Here is a 21,360-nt window from a genome sequence, read left to right as displayed (position 1 = left end):
CCTCCAAGTGTCTTTTAATTGCTGTTATAGTACCTACCGCAACTACTGTACCTCCTCTGGCAGCTCGTTCCATACACCCACCTGTGTGAAAACGTTGGCCCTCAGGTTTCTACAAAACCTTGCCAATCCTGCCGTAAACCTCCGGTTTATGATTTCCCTACCCTGGGTGAAATAATCTGTGCATGGGTCTATCATTTCATTACTTTGTTATCCAGTATCCTTTTGGATTTGCTTTATATCAGAATTTTGTGTCTGGGTCTAACGTATTAATTATTTTGATATCCAGTATACTTTTGGATTTGCTAAATATCGGAAGCCATTTGAGAATAATGTTGCTTCATAAAGAATAACTTAAATATATTTGCTACCATGCAACAGAAATCTGGAGCTACGAAGGATTTTCTTCACTGTTGAATCCTCAGAGGGCTTTTGTAAGAGAAATGTGGTTTTCCGTATTGAAAGATTGCCGTGGCCTTTAAATAATGAATGATCATGAGTTTACAAACAAACGTAGAATGTAGAACATAGAACAGCACAGAACAGACCTTTCAGCCCACAATGTCTGTGCCGAACATGATGCCAGGTTAAACTAATCTCCTCTGCCTGCACTTGATCCACATCACTCCATCCCACATTTAAAAGTTAATTTTGATAATTAATAATCCTTAATGCCTTTGCTTAGTTTATTATTGTCCCATGTACCAAGGTACAGTGAAAAGCTTTTAGTTGTGTGCTAACCAGACAGCAGAAAGACTCTACATGATTTCAAATTTTCCACAGTGCACAGCGACAGGACAATGGGAATAACTACCTGCGTTTAGGTACCAGTCGGTCATGTTATGTTGATTGTTCCAAACCTCAGTGCCCACGGCACTCACGAAGGCCATCACCACGAGAATGCTGAAGAGAATGAGAATCTGCATGTTTGTAACCCTTTCAACATTGGATCTCTTCAGTGGGGCCTTCGTTGAATTCTGCATATTAAGAAATGACACACAATAATCATTTATCCATTATCAAACTCTAACATACATTTTGGAATTCAGTATCCACAAATGACACATTCAAAAAAATAATGTTGGTCATATTTTTTTGTAGAGGTGTTATTTAATCCCAAACCATGTCACATCGAATGAGTGAGTCTAAGAAACCAGATTTATTCCAGTTTCAGTCCGGCTATGAGCTGGAATGACGGGCCCGTTTCCTCTCTGGCTCTAAAACTTACAGTAAAAGTTTACTTTAGTTTAGAGATACAGCATGGAAATAGGCCCTTCAGCTGGCCAAGTGTCCCCCGACCATTGATCACCTGTTCACACTAGTTCTATATAATCCCAGTTTTGCATCCTACACACTGGGGGCAATGTTCCAAAGCCAATTAACCTAAATACGATAGGATATACTGTTATAGTACATAGTCAGAAGTGTGTTATATACAACATACATGAACAAGGGCCACATATCTGAGGAAAGACGTGCTGGTGTTAAAGAGGTTCCAGAGGAGATTTATGAGAATGATCCCGGGGATGATTGGATAAAGGCATCAGGAGTGTTTTAGACATGTCTGGGCATGTCCTCACTGGAGTTTAGAAGAATGGGAGGGGGATCTCATTGAAACCTACCAAATAAACACCTAAACAGAGTGGATGTTTCCAGTAGTGGGTGATTCTTGGACAAAGGGACGTACCTTCAGAAAGGAGATGAGGAGGGATTATTTAACCAGAGGGTGGTGAATCTGTGGAATTCATTGTCACGGACGGCGATGAAGGCCAAGACATTGGGTATTTTTAAAGCAGCGATTGATAGGTTCTTGATTACCAAAGGTTACAGGAAGAAAGCAGAAGAATGGGGTTGAGGGGGAAAAATAAATCAGGCGTGACTCGATGGGTCAAATAGCCTACTTCCACTCCTATGTCTTTATAGTCTTGGATATTATGACCAATAAACAATAATTTCCATTGTCAGATATGTATAAGGGCAACACGGTAGTGCAGCGGTACAGTTGCTGCCTTACAGCGGCAGAGACGCGGGTTCGATCCTGACTACGGATGCTGTCTGTACAGAATTTGTACGTTCCCCTCAAGACCTGCATGGGTTTCCTCCCACACCCCAAAGTACAGGTTTTGAAGGCTAATTGGCTTAGGTAAAATTGTAAATTGTCCCTAGTATGTGTGGGGTAGTGTTAGTGTATGGGGATCGCTGGTCGGCGTGGACTCGGTGGGCCGAAGGGCCTGTTTCTGCGCCTTATCTGTAAACTAAGCCAAACAATGCAATTGGGCAATCATTAAAGACAAGCACATTGGATAGACAGCAACCTGCACCAGTTTCGTGTCATGCCCAGTATACACCACGAGTCCAATGATCCATTGAGTGTTCCTCAGTTGTGCACCTCGAAGTAACATCTGGTCAGGCCCAACAGATGTAGGGCTGCAGGAACACAACATTAACATCATTATAACCTCACATTTAAACTGGAGGAACAAAGAACTGAAGATAGACACAAAAAGCTGCAGTAACTCAGCGGGACAGGCAGCATCACTGGAGAGAAGGAATGGGTGACATTTGGGGTCGTGACCCATCTGCAGATGCTGGATCATACATAAAACGACACAGCATGCTGGAGTAAAGCAGTGAGTCAGGCAGCATCTCTGGAGAACATCGAGCACGGTGGCACAGCAGTAGAATTGCTACCTTACAGCACCCGGATTACAGCATCGATCCTGACTACAAGTGCTGTATGTATAGAGTATGTACGTTCTCCCTGTGAATGCGTGGGTTTTCTCTGGGTCCTCGGATTTCCTCCCACACCAAAGATGTACAGATTTGTATGTTAATGTGGCTTTGATAAAAATTGTAAACAGTGTCCATCGTGTAGGGTAGTGCTGGTGAACGGGGAGTCGCTGGTCGGCGTGGACTCAGTCTGCCAAAGGGCCTAGTTCCACACTGCATCTCCAAACTAAAAAAAATCTGTATCTTTAATCATACCTTACTGGACTTTATCTTGAACTAAACATTATTCACTTTATCATGCACCTGTACATGGTGGATGACTCGATTGTAATCACTTACAGTCTTTCTTGACTGGTTAGCGCACAACTAAAGTTTTTCATTGTACATCGGTACACAATACATTGAACATTTCAATAGAGCTGTTCACTTATTGGGGGAACATGAGGTAACAATATAATGTGCGTTGATGTAGAAATCCTTGTGGCCAAGTCTAAAGTAACTTCTACCTAATCCTTTCAACCATCCTCCAGCTGACCTTCCACAATGGAATCAATAATGCTTCATGAAGAATAAGGACCAAAAGAAAGATTAAAAAAAAATATTACAATACCGATGGTCACCAATCCGGAGATTGCCGGTAAAGTCATACAGGTGCCGATTGGGTACATCACATTCCAAATTCCCAGTAATCTTCATTAAATCTGCAGTGGATTGCATACTTGCTGTCAATGGCAAACCCTAACAGGAAAGGATAATTAGGATTTAGACAATATCATTAAAAACAAAAATCCACAAGCCCTAAAATTATTTATCACAGCCTTAATCACCCAAACTAACGAGACAGAGAAAGGCCCTTCCTTGATCCAAAATGGCAGCCAACCGAGGCGACTTTCTGTGTGCTAGTCACAGACGTGGATCTGCAATCACGCATTACAGTTGCTCCACTCTTTTATATATCTACTACGCAGTAAACGTTATTCATGATATTCCCTTCATCATGTTTCTGTACTGTGGATGGCTCGATTGTAATCATATATCATAGTCTTTCCACTGACTAGTTAGCATGCAACAAACACTTTTCAATGTAGCTCCGCACACATGTAAATAAGCTAAACTCAAACTCAAAAGGCCAACATAATTCAGCAACTATAATTAATTGTATTATGTTAGAATGAATTGCTGGAGTCAAAGCCCCAAACGTCAGAGGTTCAGGCACCTTGCGTTTTAGATGTGCTTGACAACTGCATTAGACGAGTGCAGCGATAGAGTTGCTGCTTTACAGTGACTGAGACTTGGGTCCATCCTGACTACAGGTGCTGTCTGTACAGTTTCTACGTTCTCTCTGAGACCACGTGGGTTTCCTCTGAGTGCTCTAGTTTCCTCCCACACTCCAATTGGCTTTGGCAAAAATCGTAAATTGTCTCTAGTGGGTAGGATAGTGCTAGTGCATGGGGAGATCGCTGGTCGACACGGACTTGATGGGCCGAATGGCCTGTTTCCGCGCTGTATCTCTAACGGTCTCCACACTATCACAGAAATTGCATTCTCTCAAACGTTCAACCCCAACCAACTCCTCCTCTAAACTTAAAACATGACAGATTTTTTTCGTTAAATAATTTAATTCAATAAATTATCTTTTTTAGTTTTAGAGATACAGCGAGGAAATGGGCACTTAAGCCCACCAATGCCATGCCAACCATCGATCACCTGTTTACACTAGTTCTATGTAATCCCAGTTTCAACTCCCACACACTAGGGACAAATTACCTGCAGGTCCTTTGAATGCGGGAGGAAACCGGAGCACCCAGAGAAAACCCACACAGTCACAGGGAGAACATAGAAACTCCGCAGTTCTGTGTTATCCCACTCTCACATCCACTCCCTACACACTAGGGGCAATTTACAGAGGCCAATTAACCTACAAACCCGCACGTCTTTGGGATGTGGGATGAAACTGGAGCACCTGGAGAAAACCCACACAGTTACAGGGAGAACATGCAAACTCTGCACAGCAGCAACCGTAGTCAGGATCGAATCCGGGTCTCTGGCAGTGTGAGGCAGCAACTCTACTGCTGCGCCAACGTGCTGCCCTTTTATAACCTTTGCTTTAGTTAAATTTAATAATAATTAAACTACAATACAAATCAATATAAATGTATTTATTTGTTTATAAATAGATTTATGTTACAAGCACTTCAATGGTACAATGCTTAACCATTGAAAATATTGCACAACTTGAACTATGCCTTGAACTACTCTGTATCCCTTACTGCCTTGTAGTTGTCCTGGGAGAATTGTGTTAAAGATATCCTTTACAAACTTAATATCCGGGGTGAACCCGACAGAGTGAGTCCCGTTTGCTGTAGTAAATGTGATGGGAAAACACGTTGACACAGTTACTGGCCCTATCACTTAAATTATTGTCAAAAGACCAATTAAAAAATGAACTCCGATGTCAGTAGTCTGTACCATTTTAAACATTAGGATTTAGACAATATCATTAAAAAAAAATCCACAAGACAGATTTTTAACATGCGCATTCTGATTTCAGGTTACTGCCACCAAAAACGTTCATTTCTCTCGCCACAGATACTACCCGATTTGCTGAGTATTTCTCGCACTTTTTTATTTAATCGAATATCCACGTGTCAAAAGGATACAAAGTGCTGGAGTAATTCAGCGGCTCAGGCAACATCTCAGGAGAATAGATGACAATTTGGTTGGGACTCTTCTTCAGACTGATTCCACAAGGTTGGGATTAATTTGTAAATCTTACATATTATTCTATGCAATGTATTAAAGAGAAGACGAACTACACTCCATTTCCATTCTTGCATTGCAAAAACAAACCTTCATTGTACGGGTCCACCACCGATTTTCTGGCAACTCTTGGCCCGGCCCCTCCTTTAATCCAGACAAAGCTACAAGAGTGCACTTGACATCCCCCCCTCCCCCCCCAGAAGTCCCCCCAAAAATGTGGCGCTGGGTGAGGCAGCTGATCTCGACCTCATCGGGGCTTCTGCAGCCAGATCTCCAATCAGCGGGTCGAATTTGCATCCTGAGGCCGAGTCTCTGGAATTCCAGCCTGGCCGGAGCCGGCAGGTCCATTCCCATCGCCGACTTTGTGGACCGGTATCATGGACCCTCGGTGTCCTGGGCGGACCGTTCGGCTCCTCACGGTGGCCGTGACCTCTGTTGTTCCGACAAAACAGATCATTCAGAAAAGCTCTAGAGCCAAGACTGTTGGAAAATCAGTGGTGGACCTGTATTTGAGATTGCTAATCAAAAACTCTACGCCCATTATATAAATGCGCTGAAACATTTCAGAAAATTGGTTCCACAATCAAACTCCTTTTACCTGTCTTATTTTGAGATTTGTTTCTCCATCCAGATTGGATGTTTCAATGTAACACATTGCCTGTGGCTCACTGCAAAATAGAAAGAACGAGACAGCAATTAGCTAAATGACATCTCGCAAAAATACTGCAAATATTCTTTAGTGTCTTTGCATGAAAACACAGATTATTAGGAAGATTACAGTTGATCTAGTCCATGATGGCTGCTATAATTCCCCTAATTCTCAGATTCACTACTACTCTTGGAAACATTAACAACCATTTTCCTTTAATCTAAAATACGCATCAAATGCTGGAGTAACTCAGCGGGCCACGCAGCATCTCTGGAGAAAAGGAATAGGTGACGTTTCGGGTTGAGACCCTTCGTCAGAGTGAGAAAGCTACAGAGAGCGCTACACGTCACTTTTATCCACACACAGCACCAGAGACTGGGTTCGATCCTGACTACGGGTGCTGTCTGTATGGAGTTTGTACGTTCTCCCTATGACCATGTGGGTTTTCTCCGGCTGTTCCGGTTTCTACCCACACTCCAAAGACGCACAGGTTTGTAGATTGATTGGCTTCGGCAAAATTGTAAATTGTCCCCAGTGTGTAGGATAGTGTGAGTGTACGGGGTGATCGCTGTACGGCATGCACCAGATGGGCCAAAGGACCTGTTTCCTTGCTGTATCTCGCTAAAGACTCGACAAGTTTCCTTTAATCTAATAATATTTTAACCTCAATAGGACACTAAGTGCTGGAATAACTCAGCTAATCAGGCAGCATTTATGGGGAACATGGATGGGTGACGATTCAGGTTGGATAACTCTGCTATCCCTAAGAGCTCTATCTAACTCTCTCTTGAAAGCATCCAGAGAACCAGCCTCCACCACCCTCTGAGGCAGAGAATTCCATAGACTCACAACTCTTTGTGTGAAAAGTTTTTCCTCCTCTCCGTTCTAAATGGCTTTCCACTTATTCTTAAACTATGGCCCGTGGTTCTGGACTCCCCCAACATTGGGAACATATTTCCTGCCTCTAGCATGTCCAAACCCTTAATAATCTTATATGTTTCAATAAGAGCCCCTTTCATCCTTCTAAATTCCAGAGTAAACAAGCCCAGCCGCTCCAATCTATCAACATGTGATAATCCCGTCATCCCAGGAATTAACCTCGTGAACCTGCGCTGCACTCCCTCAATAGCAAAAATGTCCTTTCTCAAGTTTGGAGACCAAAACTGCAAACAATACTCCAGGTGTGGTCTCACTATGGCCCTGTACAACTGCAGGAGGACCTCTTTGCTCCTATGCTCAACTCCTCTTGTTACGAAAACCAACATGCCATTCGCTTTCTTCACTGCCTGCTGAATAAGAGGTGAGGCAGAACAAAGCGTGGTAGGTGAAAGGTGGACAACGGTGAGGGCTTATTTTGATAGGCAGAAGGGTAGAACAAAAGTTAGGTATAAGAGCAGAAGGTGCAAAATTGGTTTGAGTTGTGGATTGTGAAGCTAGAGGGAAGAAAGTAGCGTGGAGGGGGGTGTCTGGTCCACACTATCCAAAGTAGAATCTGACCCGAAACTTCACCTGTCCATTCTCTCCACAGAATCTGCCTGACCTGCGGAGTTCCTCCAGCACTTTGTGTTTTGATGTGTGTTGCTGTTTCAGCCGGACTAGATTGTTTTTTCGTCTCTGCACATTAGGTGGCGCTAGTCCTCAGCTAACAAGCATATTCAATCAAAGGGCGGCTGGCAGAGCTGCTGCCTCACAGCGCAAGACATCCGGGTTCATTCCCGACTATGACTGCTGTCTGTACGCAGTTTGTTCGTTTTCCCTGGTTTCCTCCCACACTCAAAAGATGTACAGGTTGGAGGTTATCTGGCTCTGGTTAAGTTGTGAAATAGTCTCTGGTGTGTGTAGGTTAGTGTATGGGGTTGACCGCTGGTCAGTGAGGACTCGGTGATCCAAAGAGAGCCGAAACATGCCCTATCTTTAAAGGCGAAAGACCGAGCAGTCTGAAGAAGGGTCCTGACCCGAAATGTTGCCTCTCCATGTGCTCCAGAGATGCTGCCAGACACACCGAGTTACTTCATCACCTTGCATCTTTCTTTGTGTCTTCAACTTATTTAAATTTCTATATTTCCCTTTGCAGGTCTGAGAGTATGTGCAATCTATTTTAATTGTTATTATCTAGAAATATTTGACTCAACATTTTGCACCAGTATTGGATGACAGAGGTACGCATTTTTCCTTAAAGTTCATCCCGAACACTGGTACACCTCAAACTGATGGGCATGAGAGCTAGTAAAATAAAATCACAATATCTTCTGGATAAATTCAAACCCAGTGTTCGACTGTGATTCAAAGATATTTTCGTACTTCTTAAGAAGGTTAATTTAATTTAAAGATACAACTTTGCTTTCAATAGACAATAGACCATCTGAGGACATACACACCATTGAGGATAAATGGGGATCCTGTGGATATGGTGAGCTGTTTTAAATACCTGGGAGTCCACATCTCTGAGGATATGACAAGAACATCACACGCCGCAGCACTCGTGAGTAAGGCAAGGCAGCGCCTTTACCACCTCAGGCAATTGAGGAAATTCAGAGTGTCCTCGAGGATCCTCCAGTGCTTCTACTCAGCGGCTGTGGAAAGCATCTTGCCGGAAATATTACCATCTGGTTTGGGAATTGCTCTGCCCAGGACAAGAAGACTCTGCAGAGAGTAGTGCGTTCGGCCGAACGCACTATGGGAACTTCACTCGCCCCCCTGCAGGAACTATACATCAGGAGGTGCAACTCCAGAGCTAATAAAATCATGGGAGACCCCTTCCACCCCTGCAACGGACTGTTCCAGTTGCTACGGTCAGGCAAACGCCTCCGTTGCCATGCTGTGACAACGGAGAGGTTGAGAAGGAGTTTCTTCCCAGAGGCTATTAGGACTGTAAACTCCTATCTCACCAGTACCATTCTACTAGGTTTTTTTTTTAAAGTGCTGTTTTTTTCCCTTTTCCCTTCCGCCCACAATATTTAATATGTAAAATATTATGTGATTCTGTTCCATTCTGTTTATAGTTTGTTTGGTTGTTTGTTTGTTTGTCTTTTTGCACAAAGTCCGCGAGCATTGTCACTTTTCATTTCACTGCACATCTCGTATGTGTATGTGACAAATAAAGTTGACTTGACTTGACAATAGACAATAGGTGCAGGAGGAGGCCATTTGGCCCTTCGAGCCAGCACCACCATTCAATGTGATCATGGCTGATCATCCCCATTATTTCCTAATATTGTTTTAGACTTTCGAGCTTAAAGATACAGCGTAGAACAAGCCCTTCAGCCCATCGATTCCACATCGACCATCAATCACTTATTCACTCTCGTTCCATGCTAACCCACTTTCGTGACACACAAGGGACAATCTACAGAAGCCAATTAAACTACAAACCCGCATGTCTTTGGGACTTGGGAAGAAACCGGAGCTCCCGGAAGAAACCCACGCAGCTACAGGAGGAACAAGCAAACTCCATAAAAGCAGCACCCGAGGTCAGGTCTGAGACAGCAACTCTACCGGAAGAAATTCAGAGCTGCCATATAAAAAAAAAATCCAGGTTCAATTAAAATACCCTAAACTATTATGGCTGTCTACAGATGCTGGTTTATACTGAAGATGGACTCAAACTGCTGGAGTAACTTAGCAGGTCAGGCAACATCTCTGGAGAACATGGACCCTGAAAAAGGGTTCCAACTCAAAACTTCACCCATCCTTTTACTCCAGAGATGCTGGCCGACCCGCTGAGTTACTCCAGCACTTTGTATCTATGTGGGTCTAATTGTTGCTCGAGAAACCTACATTCAGAACAATCTATAAAGTAACCTCAGAAATTCCACAACCTGGTGGTGATTATGAAGAGATCAGCTGGGAGACGTTGACTATTGGTGACCTTCACAAAATCCCCCACTGTAACCTGCAAAAAGATAGAACAAGTTGTCACTTAAAGGAAGCAGCCGGCAACAGAAAACAGTACATAGAAACATAGAAAATAGGTGCAGGAGCAGGCCATTTAGCCCTTCGAGCCTGCACCACCATTCATTGTGATCATGGCTGATCATCCACAATCAGTAACCTGTGCCTGCCTTCTCCCCATATCCCTTGATTCTGCTAGTACGTAGAGCTCTATCTGACTCTTTTAAATTAATCCAGTGAATTGGCCTCTATTGCCTTCTCTGGGTGAAAACGCTTTTTCTCATCAGTCTTAAATGGCCTCCCCTTTATTCTTAGACTGTGGCCCCTGGTTCTGGACTCCCCCAACATTGGGAACATTTTTCCTGCATCTAGCTTGCCCAGTCCTTTTATAGTGTTATATGTTTTTGCAAGATCCCTTCTCATCCTTCTAAATTCCAGTGAATACAAGCCCAGTCTTTTCAATCTTTCCTCATATGACAGTCCCACCATCCTGGGAATTAACCTCGTGACCCTACGATGCACTGCTTCAATAGCATGGATGTCCTTCCTCAAATTAGGAGACCAAAACTGCACATAATACTTCAAATGTGGTCTCACCAGGGCCCTGTACAACTGCAGAAGGACCTCTTTGCTCCTATACTCAAATCCTCTCGTTATGAAGGCCAACATGCCATTAGCGGGGTCCCTCTGCGCAGGGATTCTCCCCCTCTACATTGGGGACCTGGGGTGGAGGGTACTGCACCGAGGTGTTCCCTGAAACCTGTTTCTCTCGCGGTTCACAGACTCGCCAGCCGCCTGCCACGTTTGCGGGCTGGAAGAGTCTGTGTACCACGTGTATATGGAGAGCGTGAGGCTGCAGCCACTATTTGAATACCTAAAGGGGCTGCTCTTTGCCTTCTGGCTGCATTTTTCACCCACCATCCTCATCTTTGGACACCCTGTGCGTTGGGGAAAGGGTAGGGCTGAAGATGTCCTGGTTCGGTTGCTCCTGAGCCTGGCCAAGCTGGCCATCCGCGAGTCAAGGCGCCAGGCGGTGGAGGGCTCTACCCGAGCCGGCTGCTGCCCCTTTTCCGGGGATACGTCCATGCCCGGGTGCGGTTAGAAAGGGAATATGCCCTGTCTACGGGCATCCTGAGGGAGTTCCGGGACCGCTGGGCTCCGCAGGGTGTTGAATGTATCCTCAATAAGGATTGTATCATAATTGTATAGTAGGTTATTATGGATATATGTTTGTATTGTATTATGGTGGTGGGTTCTGGCTTGTTTTATTGTAGTGTAATTATTATTTTTTAATAATTGAATAAATGTTTTGATAAAAAAAACAAAAACAAAAAAACATGCCATTAGCTTTCTTCACTGCCTGCTGTACCTGCATGTTTACTTCCAGTGACTGGTGTACAAGGACACCCAGGTCTCATTGCACTTCCCTTTTACCTAATCTGACACCATTGAGATAATAATCTGCCTCCTTGTTCTTGCTGCCAAAGTGGATAACCTCATTATACTGCATCTCATGCCTCATTATACTGCACCTGCCATGCATCTGCCCGCTCACTCAACGTCCAAGTCACCCTGCAACCTCCTAGCATCCTCTTTGCAGTTCACACTGGCAGCCAGCTTTGTGTCATCTGCAAATTTGCTTGTGTTACTTTTAATCCCATCATCCAAATCATTAATATATATTGTAAATAGTTGCGGCCGCAGCACCGAGCCTTGCGGCACTCCACTCGCCACTGCCTGCCATTCTGACAGGGACCCGTTTATTCCTACCCTTGTTTCCCATCTGCCAACAAATTCTCTATCCATGTCAATACTCTACCCCCAATACCATGTACTCTAATTTTGTGCCATTAGATTTATGAAGGGGAAATCCTGCTTGACTAATCTTTTGGAATTTTTTGAGGATGTGACAAGTAAAATGGATGAAGGATAGCCAGTGGATGTAGTGAATCTGGACTTTCCGACGGCCTTTGATAAGGTCCCACACAAGAGATTAGTGTGGGACCATGTGGACCTGCAAGCTAAATAGCTGTTTTGTGAAAAAACAGTTATCAAAACAGTTGTCGTTCTTGCGACCGCTAAATGGATGACCCCGACCTGTCTAGCCGTCGTTAGACAAATAGATCATGCAGGATGACTACGTTCCCGCAGAATCGGCCGGCACGCGGCAGGGCTCACCGGGCTTCAAATTGCCATCGTTTTGGCCCGATCAACCTCAGGTGTGGTTTGCCGACGTTGAGGCACAGTTTCATCTGCACCGCATAATTGCGGATGATACGATGTACTTCCATGTGGTGGGAGCTTTGCCACAGGACTGTGCCTCGAGGTTGTTGCCTTACATCAGAGACCCGCCGACGATTGCCAAGTACGAGGGGCTGAAGACCCTGCTGCTCCACACTTTCGGTCCTAGTCGCAGAGACAGGGCGGCAAAGATATTGCACATGGACAGCATCGGTGATCGATGGCCATCCACCATCATGGCGAAGATGTTAGCCCTGATGGACGGGCACCACGTCTGCTCTTCGAGCAGGCGTTCATGGAGCAGATGCCCGACGAAGTCCAACTAATGCTCGCCGGAGCTGACTTCAGCGACCCCCAGGACCTCGCGGAGAGAGCCGACAAATTGTGGGCACACAGACGGCGGGACGTTTGTGTCTTCACCCGCACCCCTGTCACAGCGCGGGTGCAACCGAGACGACAGCGGGAGGAAGAAGAAGCCCAGCCCAGCGCCGAAGAGGAATCGCCACTTCCATTGGTCTACAGCAGATGTCGCTGGTGTTACTACCATCAGCGCTAAGGCGCCGAAGCCTGAAGATGCCGGAGCCCCTGCTCGTTTCAGAGAAATGCCACGGCCGGTCGTCCATAGAGGCGAACGTGAATGGCCCAAACGATGCCTCTCGCCATTCCGGCAACCGTTTCCTGGTGGACTCCGGTGCCATCGCCAGCATCCTGCCGCCAAGCGCCCGAGATATTCGCGTCGGTAAGGTAGGACCCGTCCTCTCAGCTGTTAACGGGAGCGACATTCGCACTTATGGTACGCGGACCCTGGACTTAAATTTCGACTCCCGCCCGTACAGGTGGAAGTTCACCATTGCTGACATCGCCCAACCGATCCTGGGGGCCGACAACTCGACGAGGTAGCTGCGATCTAGCAACCGTTCGCAGCCCTGCTTGCCGATTTCCCAGGGTTGCTCACGCCCCGGTTCTTAACGCCGTAACCATGGCAGATCAGTATCCAGTCCCGAACATCCAAGATTACTCGGCTCATCTGGAGGGCGCAACCTTTTTCTCAAAGGTCGACCTAATTCGCGGGTATAATCAAATTCCGGTCCATCCCGACAACGTCTCTAAGACGGCCACCATCACCCCTTTCAGCCTTTTCGAATGGCTAAGAATGCCTTTTGGCCTGAAGAACGCTGCTCAGGCGTTGCAAAGGCTAATGGATAAGGTCAAGCGGGGTTTGCCGTTTATATTCATCTACCTCGATGATATCCTGGTGGCCAGTAGCCATAGGCAGAGCACGTTAGGCACCTCCGCCTGCTTTTCGAACGGCTGCGCAAACACGGGTTGGTAATCAACTCTGCGAAGTGCCAGTTCGAATTGCGCTCAATTTCCTTTTTGGGTCACAGCACTACCTCCCACGGCGCACAGCCGCTGCCCGAGAAGGTCGATGCTATCCGTCGCTTCCCAAGGCCTTTATCCATTAAGGGCCTACAGGAGTTTATCAGAATGGTCAATTTCTACCACCTTTTCGTCCCGTCAGCAGCCGTCATCATGCGGCTGTTGTTCCAGTGTCTGGCCGGAAAGCCTAAGGACCTGGTCTGGTCAAAAGGAAGCCGAGACGGTTTTCAAGGGGACTAAGACAGTATTGGCCAACGCCACTATGCTACTTCATCCTAGGGCGTTAGCCCTAACGGCCCTCGCAGTGGACGCTTCCGACGTCGCGGAACAACGAGTAGGTAGCCGCTGGGTGCCGCTGGCATTTTTCAGCAGGCAGCTGCGAGCCCCCGAAGTTAAGAACTGCGCTTTCGATCAGGAGCTCCTCGCGCTCTACCTAGCGATCCGCCATTTCCGTTATTTCCTGGAGGGGCGCGCTTTCACTGCATTCACGGACAACAAGCCACTCACGTTCGCTTTGACAAAGGTGTCCGACCCCTGGTCCGCCAGGCAGCAGAGGCACCTCGCCTACATATCGGAATTCACATCTGATATTCGGCATGTGGCTGGGAAGCTGAACGTCATGGCTGACGTGCTGTCCCGTCCGGCAGCCCCAGAAGTTTCCGCTTTAAGCCTAGATGTGGATTATGAGGAGCTGGCCGCTGCCCAACAGGTAGACGCTGGCATGGAGGTTTACCGCAATGCTGAGTCGGGCCTTAAGTTGGCCAAGGTGCCCGGTGGCGCCACCGTTGTGCTGGTTCTTTACGATGTCACAACGGGTAAAGCCCGTCCCATTGTCCCAATTGCCTGAACGCGTCGGATTATCGACACCATCCACAGCCTAGTGCACCCGTCCATTCACGCCACATCTGCCTTGGTTGCGGCCAAGTTCGTCTGGCATGGGTTGAGGAAGCAGGTCGAGTCGGCGTTGAAGGCTCGGCTCACCGGTCCGGATTGGGTTGACCAGTTGCCTTGGGTTCTCCTAGGCATCAGAACCACGCCTATGGAGGACCTCAACGCCTCCTCAGCTGAGCTGGTTTACGGTTCGGTTTTGCGGGTGCCCGGGGATTTTCTACCCGTCCCCCTAGATCAGGAGATCCCGGCTTCGGCGGTCTTAGCTGACCTTCGCGAGCGGGCGCGTGATTTGGTCCCGGTTCCCACTTCTCGACACGGATCGTCTGCGGTGCATGTACCCACTATGTTATGGGATTGTGCTTATGTTTTCCTTCGTAGGGATGCTCACCGCTCGCCGTTACAGCGGGTGTACGCAGGTCCGTACAGGGTGTTAAGGACTGGTACCTCGACGTTTACGTTGGACGTGGGTGGCAAGGAGGAGTTTGTCTCCGTGAGCCGCCTTAAGCCAGCACACGTTGACGAGGATAACCCAGTGGCGGTGGCCACTCCGCGGCGTAGAGGACGTCCACCAGCCGTTTTACCGCCCTCTGCATCTGAACGCCCGTCCTCGTTCGCGTTCGTCGCGTCCCTCCGATTGTTTTGCCGGCCCTTACTGTTACACTCACCTCGCGACCTCGGACTGCGTGTTCCGGTCGAACCGTCCGTGCATTTCCGTACCGCGGATTCTGGGGGGGGGGCCATGTAGCGGCGCCTGCTGGCGCACGCAGGTATCAAACCTGGCGTTCAGAAGCCACGGTCACGTGACTCGGGAGGGGCTGCATATTTTTGCGCGGTTTCGCTTTCGCTTGGCAGTTGAGTGCTGACCACCGTTGTGGCCAGACGTGTTGTAAGGACCTGCAAGCTAAATAGCTGTTTTGTGAATAAAACCAGTTATCAAAACCTAGTTGTCATTCTAGCGACCGCAAAAATGGTATCTATGCCAAAATGGTACACGGTAGTGCTAAATATTTGCAGAACCTTACTCAGCTGCTTCCCGTCGTCGATCTTGTTGTTTCCTTCAGATTTGATGTTATATTTTACAATAAATTTTATATTTTTAAACTTAAAAACTCAAGATTTTGAATTGATTTGAATTGATTTGATTTGACCTTACCCACCTTTGTCCCGTTTGCATTCCTATAGAGTTTGATCTTATATTTCACAAGAAATTTTACATTTTTAAACTTAAATTGTCAAGATTTGAGAAAAAAAAAAATCACTTTGCAGCTATATCTTCAGCTATGATATCACAATGGTACATTGTTATAAGTCCTGCCAGGCTGCCAGCACTAGAAATTGAAATTGCAAGCATGGAGGAAGGCTGCATTTAAAAAATATATATTTTTACACAGTCACAGTACACTGAATTTTAAATAAGGCGAACTGAACAGCCCCTGTGCAGTTGAGGGCTATGGGTGAGTGGTGGAAGCTTGCATTGGGGGAACGGGTTACGTTGGGGAAACGGGTGAGTGGTGTGCAATATTGACTTGGGGAATGGGTTGCATTGGGGGACCAGGCCTCCCGTCGGGGAAACGGGTGAGAGGTGGAATATTGCCTTGGGGAACGGGTTGTGTTGGGGGACCAGGCCTCCCGTGGGGGTTATGGGTGAGTGGTGCAAGTTGGTCTAGTATTTACTATTAAAAGTCTTGTCTTGTTTCTATCTATATGTGTGTGTGTGAGTGTGAGTGTGAGTGTGAGTGTGAGTGTGAGTGTGTGCGTGTGCGTGTGTGTGTGTCTGTCTGTGATTGAGATTGTATCTACGCCAAAAAGGTACACGGTATCGCTAAAATTTTTGCACAGACTTACTCAGCTTTTTCCCTAGGTCGATCTTGTCAAGTTTCCTTCAGATGTGATGTTATATTTCACAAGTTATTGATAATTTACAAGTTAAAAAAAGGCAACTTTGAGAATAATAACTTTGACTCTGCTCTGGCAGTTGCAGCTATGATGTCACAATGGGATCTCACAGTCCCCCGACATTTGCAACAATGTTGCCATCATGGAACACTCAGTCATGGTCCTGTCAGCACAGGAGGGGGAGGGGCCAAGGGAAGTGAAGTGGAATTGCAGTGGAAGTGCTGGGGGAGGCAGGGAAAGTGCAATTGGAATTTTTTTTAAAGTCCAGTGCTGGGGGAGGCAGGGGAGTGGCGGAATCTTACATTGAGGAACGGGTTGTGTTGGGGAACCAGGCCTCCCGTCGACGCTATGGATGAGTGGTGGAATATTGCGTAGGGGGAACGGGTTACGTTGGGGGAATGGGTGAGTGGTGGAAACGGGTTGTGTTGGGGGAACGGGTGAGTGATGAATTCTTACATTGGGGGAACAGGTCCCACTTGGTCTAGTCATACATAACAGTTGTGCAGTAATTCCATAATTAATTGATTAACTATACACTAAAAGTTGAAAGACTCATGGCCATAAGTGTTTTGTCAGCCAACTATCTGCCCGTCGTTAAATGCTGGATGAATGAATTACCATTTATATTTTAGTTTTAGAGATACAGGCCCTTCAGCCCACCGAGTCCATGCTGATCATCGATCACCCTTTCACACTAATTCTATGTTATTCCACTTTCCCATCCACTACCTACATGCCAGGGACAATTCAGAGAGGGCCAAGGAATCCACAAGCCCTTATGTCTTTGGGATGTGGGATGAAAATGGAGCACCCGGAGGAAAACCGCGTAGTCACAGGGAGAACGGCAAACTCCGCACAGACAGCACCAGAGGTCATTATCAAACCCAGGTCTCAAATGTCGTGAGGCAGCGGCTCTACCAGCTGCGCCACTGTGCCGCTCTTATCTGTCTAAAAATCATATCTTTGTTGAGTATTTTAGAAAAATCTTTAGTTAAAAAAACGTATTTATGAAAATACTTCTAATAAATGACCATATAATAATAATAGACATACAATGTTGATGAAGGCTGACTGTATACTGTTCAACTGTTACATTTGACCAAATTCTGGTAAAACTTTGTCCAATATGAAACAAGTTTGATTATCGAATTGGGAAAACAAGTTATACACGACTGATTTGTAATTGTGCAGTATTCTGATTTGTTTGTTAGTGTTTTTCCACCAAGTCTAAAGCGATCAGATAAATTCTGGTAAAATTTCTACAAAGTGGAACAAGTTAGATTACACAGATGGATAAGAACAGCCAATCTGGCATTAAATTAATGGCCCGTCTCACGGTGCGAGTCCACCCACGAGTGATCCCAAGGTTAAAACAAATCAAACTTGTGGTAATCACGTAGAATTAACGTAGCGGGAACGTCGGAACTCGTAACACTAACGGCAGGTTCTCGGGAAACTTGTTAACTCGTGCAAATCTTTCAACATGATGAAAGATTTCCACGAGTCAAATTTACTCCTGAAGTAAAAATTTAAAACTTTTAAACTCATTGTAAGAACGTAGTAGCCCGTGAGTTTACCGTAGTGACTCGTGAATCTACCGTGGGCACTCTTTAACTCAGTGGGACAGGCAGCATCTCTGGAGAGAAGGAATGGGTGACGGGATGACGTTTCCAAAATTCTGCTGCGTCTTTGTGTTACTCCAGCACTGTGCGTTCACTTTTTGTCAACCAGCATCTGCTCTTTCTTGTGTATGACATTATTTGTATCCGTGGCAGTTGATTGTCGCTCCCTTCAGTTTCCCAGGGGGTCGGGACGGGACTGGATTTGGGAGGGAAAGGTGGGAGGGGGGAAGAACAAATATATGAAACACCAAAAACGGACAGCAGAGATGTCTTTGCTATACCGCTACAATAATCGGACTATTGGTACGCTGCTGTTTCCTTGACTACGGTCATGTGAAATGACTCGTGTACATTTAATATACTGACGATGTCTGGCAGTGATTCTCACTCTCTCAAATCTGTAGAGAGACACGAAAAGCTGGAGTATCTCAGCGGGTCAGACAGCATCTCTGGAGAAATGGACTAGGAGACTGCAGACTGCAGTCTGAAGAAGGGTCTCGACCCGAAATCTCGCCCATTCCTTTTTCCAGAGATGCTGCCTGTCCCGCTGAGGTACCCCAGCTTTTTGAGCCTATCTTCGGTTTAAACAAGCATATGCAGTTCCTTCCTGCACCTCTCAAATCTGTGTCATTATTCAGTACTCCAATTTTTGTTTTATTTGACTAATTCTGGATAATATCGCCCCGTTCATTGGTCGTACGCCTCTACCCCACCCCTGGTGCTTTAAGTGCATTTGTTTTTTCTTTGACCCCTGGGAAGAAAAAAAATCAAATTCAGGAGTTCATCTGGAGCAGTTCTCGGATATAGCGAATGAAGAGAAATTGGCGGGTTATTTAGAAATTAATCCATAATGAGAACGTAACTCGTTGGATACATGAGATTGTCACTATGTAGCATCCCCCCCCCCCCCCCCCCCCGGCCCGCCCCAACCCCCTGGAAAACTGAAGGGAGCAACAATCATCTGCCATGGATACAAATAATGTCATACACAAGAAAGGGCAGATGATGGTTGACAAAAAGTGAACACACAGTGCTGGAGTAACACAAAGACGCAGCAGAATTTTGGAAACGTGATCCCGTCACCCATTCCTTCTCTCCAGAGATGCTGCCTATCCCGCTGAGTTAAAGAGTGCCCACGGTAGACTCACGAGTCACTACGGTAAACACACGGGCTACTACGTTCTTACAACGAGTTTAAACACCAAACACCTCCAAGACCAAGGAGCTGATTATTGACTTCAGGAGGTCCCATAATGGAGAATACGCCCCCATCTCCATTTACGGGGAAAGTGTGGAGAGAATGTCCAGCTTTAAGTTTCTGGGCACTCACATTTCAGAGGACCTCACATGGTCCACCAACACCACTGCGCTGGTCAAGAAGGCACAGCAATGACTGTTCTTCCTGAATACATTAAAAAAGACTGGTCTGCCCCAACAGCTGCTGACAACCTTCTACCGCTGCACCACAGAGAGCATATTAATGTATGGCATCTCTGTGTGGTATCTCAGCTGCATGGAGGCGGAGAGGAGAGCTCTTCAGCGCGTCGTCCACAGAGTGCAGAGGATCATTGGGACACACCTACCAGCCTTGGAGGGCATCTACCACACACGGTGCCTCAGGAAGGCCGTCAGCATCCATAAAGACTCATCACACCCTTGTAACGGACTGTTCGAACTACTTCCCTCCGGCAGATATTACAAGGCCTTCTACGCCCGAACCTCCAGACTCAGAAACAGCTTTATTCCCAGAGCTATAGCGGCTCTGAACCGGCCCTGCTGAGTGCCCCCCACCCCCCCTGGACTGTCTCCTTTGGATGGTCACGCCACACAGCTTATTTATTTATTTTACTTTTCTTTTACATCGGTTGGAAGCTGCATATTAAATCTCGTTGCACTGATGTGCAATGACAATAAAAGATATTATTATTATTATTATTATTAAAAGTTTTACATTTTTACTTCAAGAGTAAATTTGACTTGTGGAAATCTTTCATCATGTTGAAAGATTTTCACGAGTTAACAAGTTTCCCAAGTACCTGCCGTTAGCGTTACGAGTTCCGACGTTCCCGCTACGTTAATTCTACGTGATTACCACGAGTTAGATTTGTTTTAAACTCGGGATCACTCGTGGGTGGACCCGCACCATGAGACAGGGGTTTAACTATTACAAAGTTTTGAAAATTCTATTACAATGTTCAGTGTCAAATGAACAAACACATCATTATCTAAAAGACCCACCTTTTCCTCAACAACTCAAGTCAATGTGTTAAATATAGGTGGGAATAAGAGAAAAACCATTGAATAGTCTGCATTAGTTTTGAGATTATTTAATTGCCAACTTTGAAATATCTTAAAGTAAAATTATTAAAACATGCTTAATTTCTGTAACATACATAAATAATATTTTGCACATATCTGAATCACATACCTCTTGCCAAATCAGGGTCTCCCATTTTCCATCTTGTAAAACTGAAAAAAGAAAATCTTTGGAATAATCTGTAGAAAATCTAGAACGATACTTTCAGCCCAATACAGGTAAACATTTACATTTCACAACAATACTTGCAAAATCCTATAAGATGGCGATCCAACAAAACTATATTCCAAAAATGAAATGCAATAAAGGATTTACATGAGGACTTTAGAAATATTTTTTCACTGTCAAAGCTGCAAATTGATCTTCATTAGGAGACTACAGTGCGGCAACGTTGGAGTTGCTGCCCTACAGCGGCAGAGACCTGGGTTCGATCTTGACTATGGGTGCTGTCTGTATGGAGTTTTTACATTCTCCCTGTGACCGTGTGGGTTTTGTCCAGGTGCTCCGGTTTCCTCCCACATTTTAAAGATGTGCAGGTTTGTAAATTAATTGGCTTCAGTAAAATTGTAAATTGTGCCAAGTGTGCAGGATAGTGCTAGTGTACGAGTGATCGGTGGTCGGCACAGACTCAGTGGGCCGAAGGGCCCGTTTCCACGCTATATCTCTAGAATCTAGAGTCTAAACGTGGTTTTAGCTGACTGTCAAGTCAGGGAGAGAGGAATGGCTGGACGCTAATACTTCATCAAGATTATTTGTCTCCAGTCTGCTTTCCATCATTAGTGGTCAAGATTGTCTGTCCATTTTAAAAGATATTAATAGCTTACGACATGCACTGATTTTAAATCGTTAGTTTAATGACTCTGCATGCAAGTACAACACGAAGGGCACCTGTGGAACAACTAGGAATACCCTAGGTTTATTAGAGTCAGTGTCAAACAACCCCCCTGGTTGAACCTGTCCATGCCGACCAACATGTCCGATCTCCA

The 21,360-nt window shown here is 45.8% G+C and overlaps 1 protein-coding gene across 5 annotated transcripts in view; it reads right to left on the bottom strand.

Annotated features, from left to right (window-relative positions):
* The window catches only part of atp8a2 (ATPase phospholipid transporting 8A2), a 279,344-nt gene that overhangs the window by 170,678 nt on the left and 87,306 nt on the right, over nt 1-21,360 (bottom strand). For all 5 annotated transcript variants that reach the window (XR_008723613.1, XM_055636930.1, XM_055636932.1 and 2 more), the window contains exons 6-11: nt 20,486-20,526; nt 9,955-10,028; nt 6,086-6,155; nt 3,338-3,465; nt 2,313-2,424; nt 812-974 (exon numbers count right to left, since the gene is read on the bottom strand). Coding sequence is in view for 4 of the 5 variants with exons in the window: in XM_055636930.1 (XP_055492905.1) it covers nt 812-974; nt 2,313-2,424; nt 3,338-3,465; nt 6,086-6,155; nt 9,955-10,028; nt 20,486-20,526 (588 nt within the window). In the remaining variant the exon portion in view is untranslated. The remainder of the gene's footprint in view (nt 1-811; nt 975-2,312; nt 2,425-3,337; nt 3,466-6,085; nt 6,156-9,954; nt 10,029-20,485; nt 20,527-21,360) is intronic.

The sequence above is a fragment of the Leucoraja erinacea genome, chromosome 6, assembly GCF_028641065.1.
Source record: "Leucoraja erinacea ecotype New England chromosome 6, Leri_hhj_1, whole genome shotgun sequence".
NCBI classification, from domain to species: domain Eukaryota; kingdom Metazoa; phylum Chordata; class Chondrichthyes; order Rajiformes; family Rajidae; genus Leucoraja; species Leucoraja erinaceus.
The sequence above is the reverse complement of the archived record's forward strand: the minus strand, read 5'-3'. Positions and strand labels throughout refer to the sequence as shown.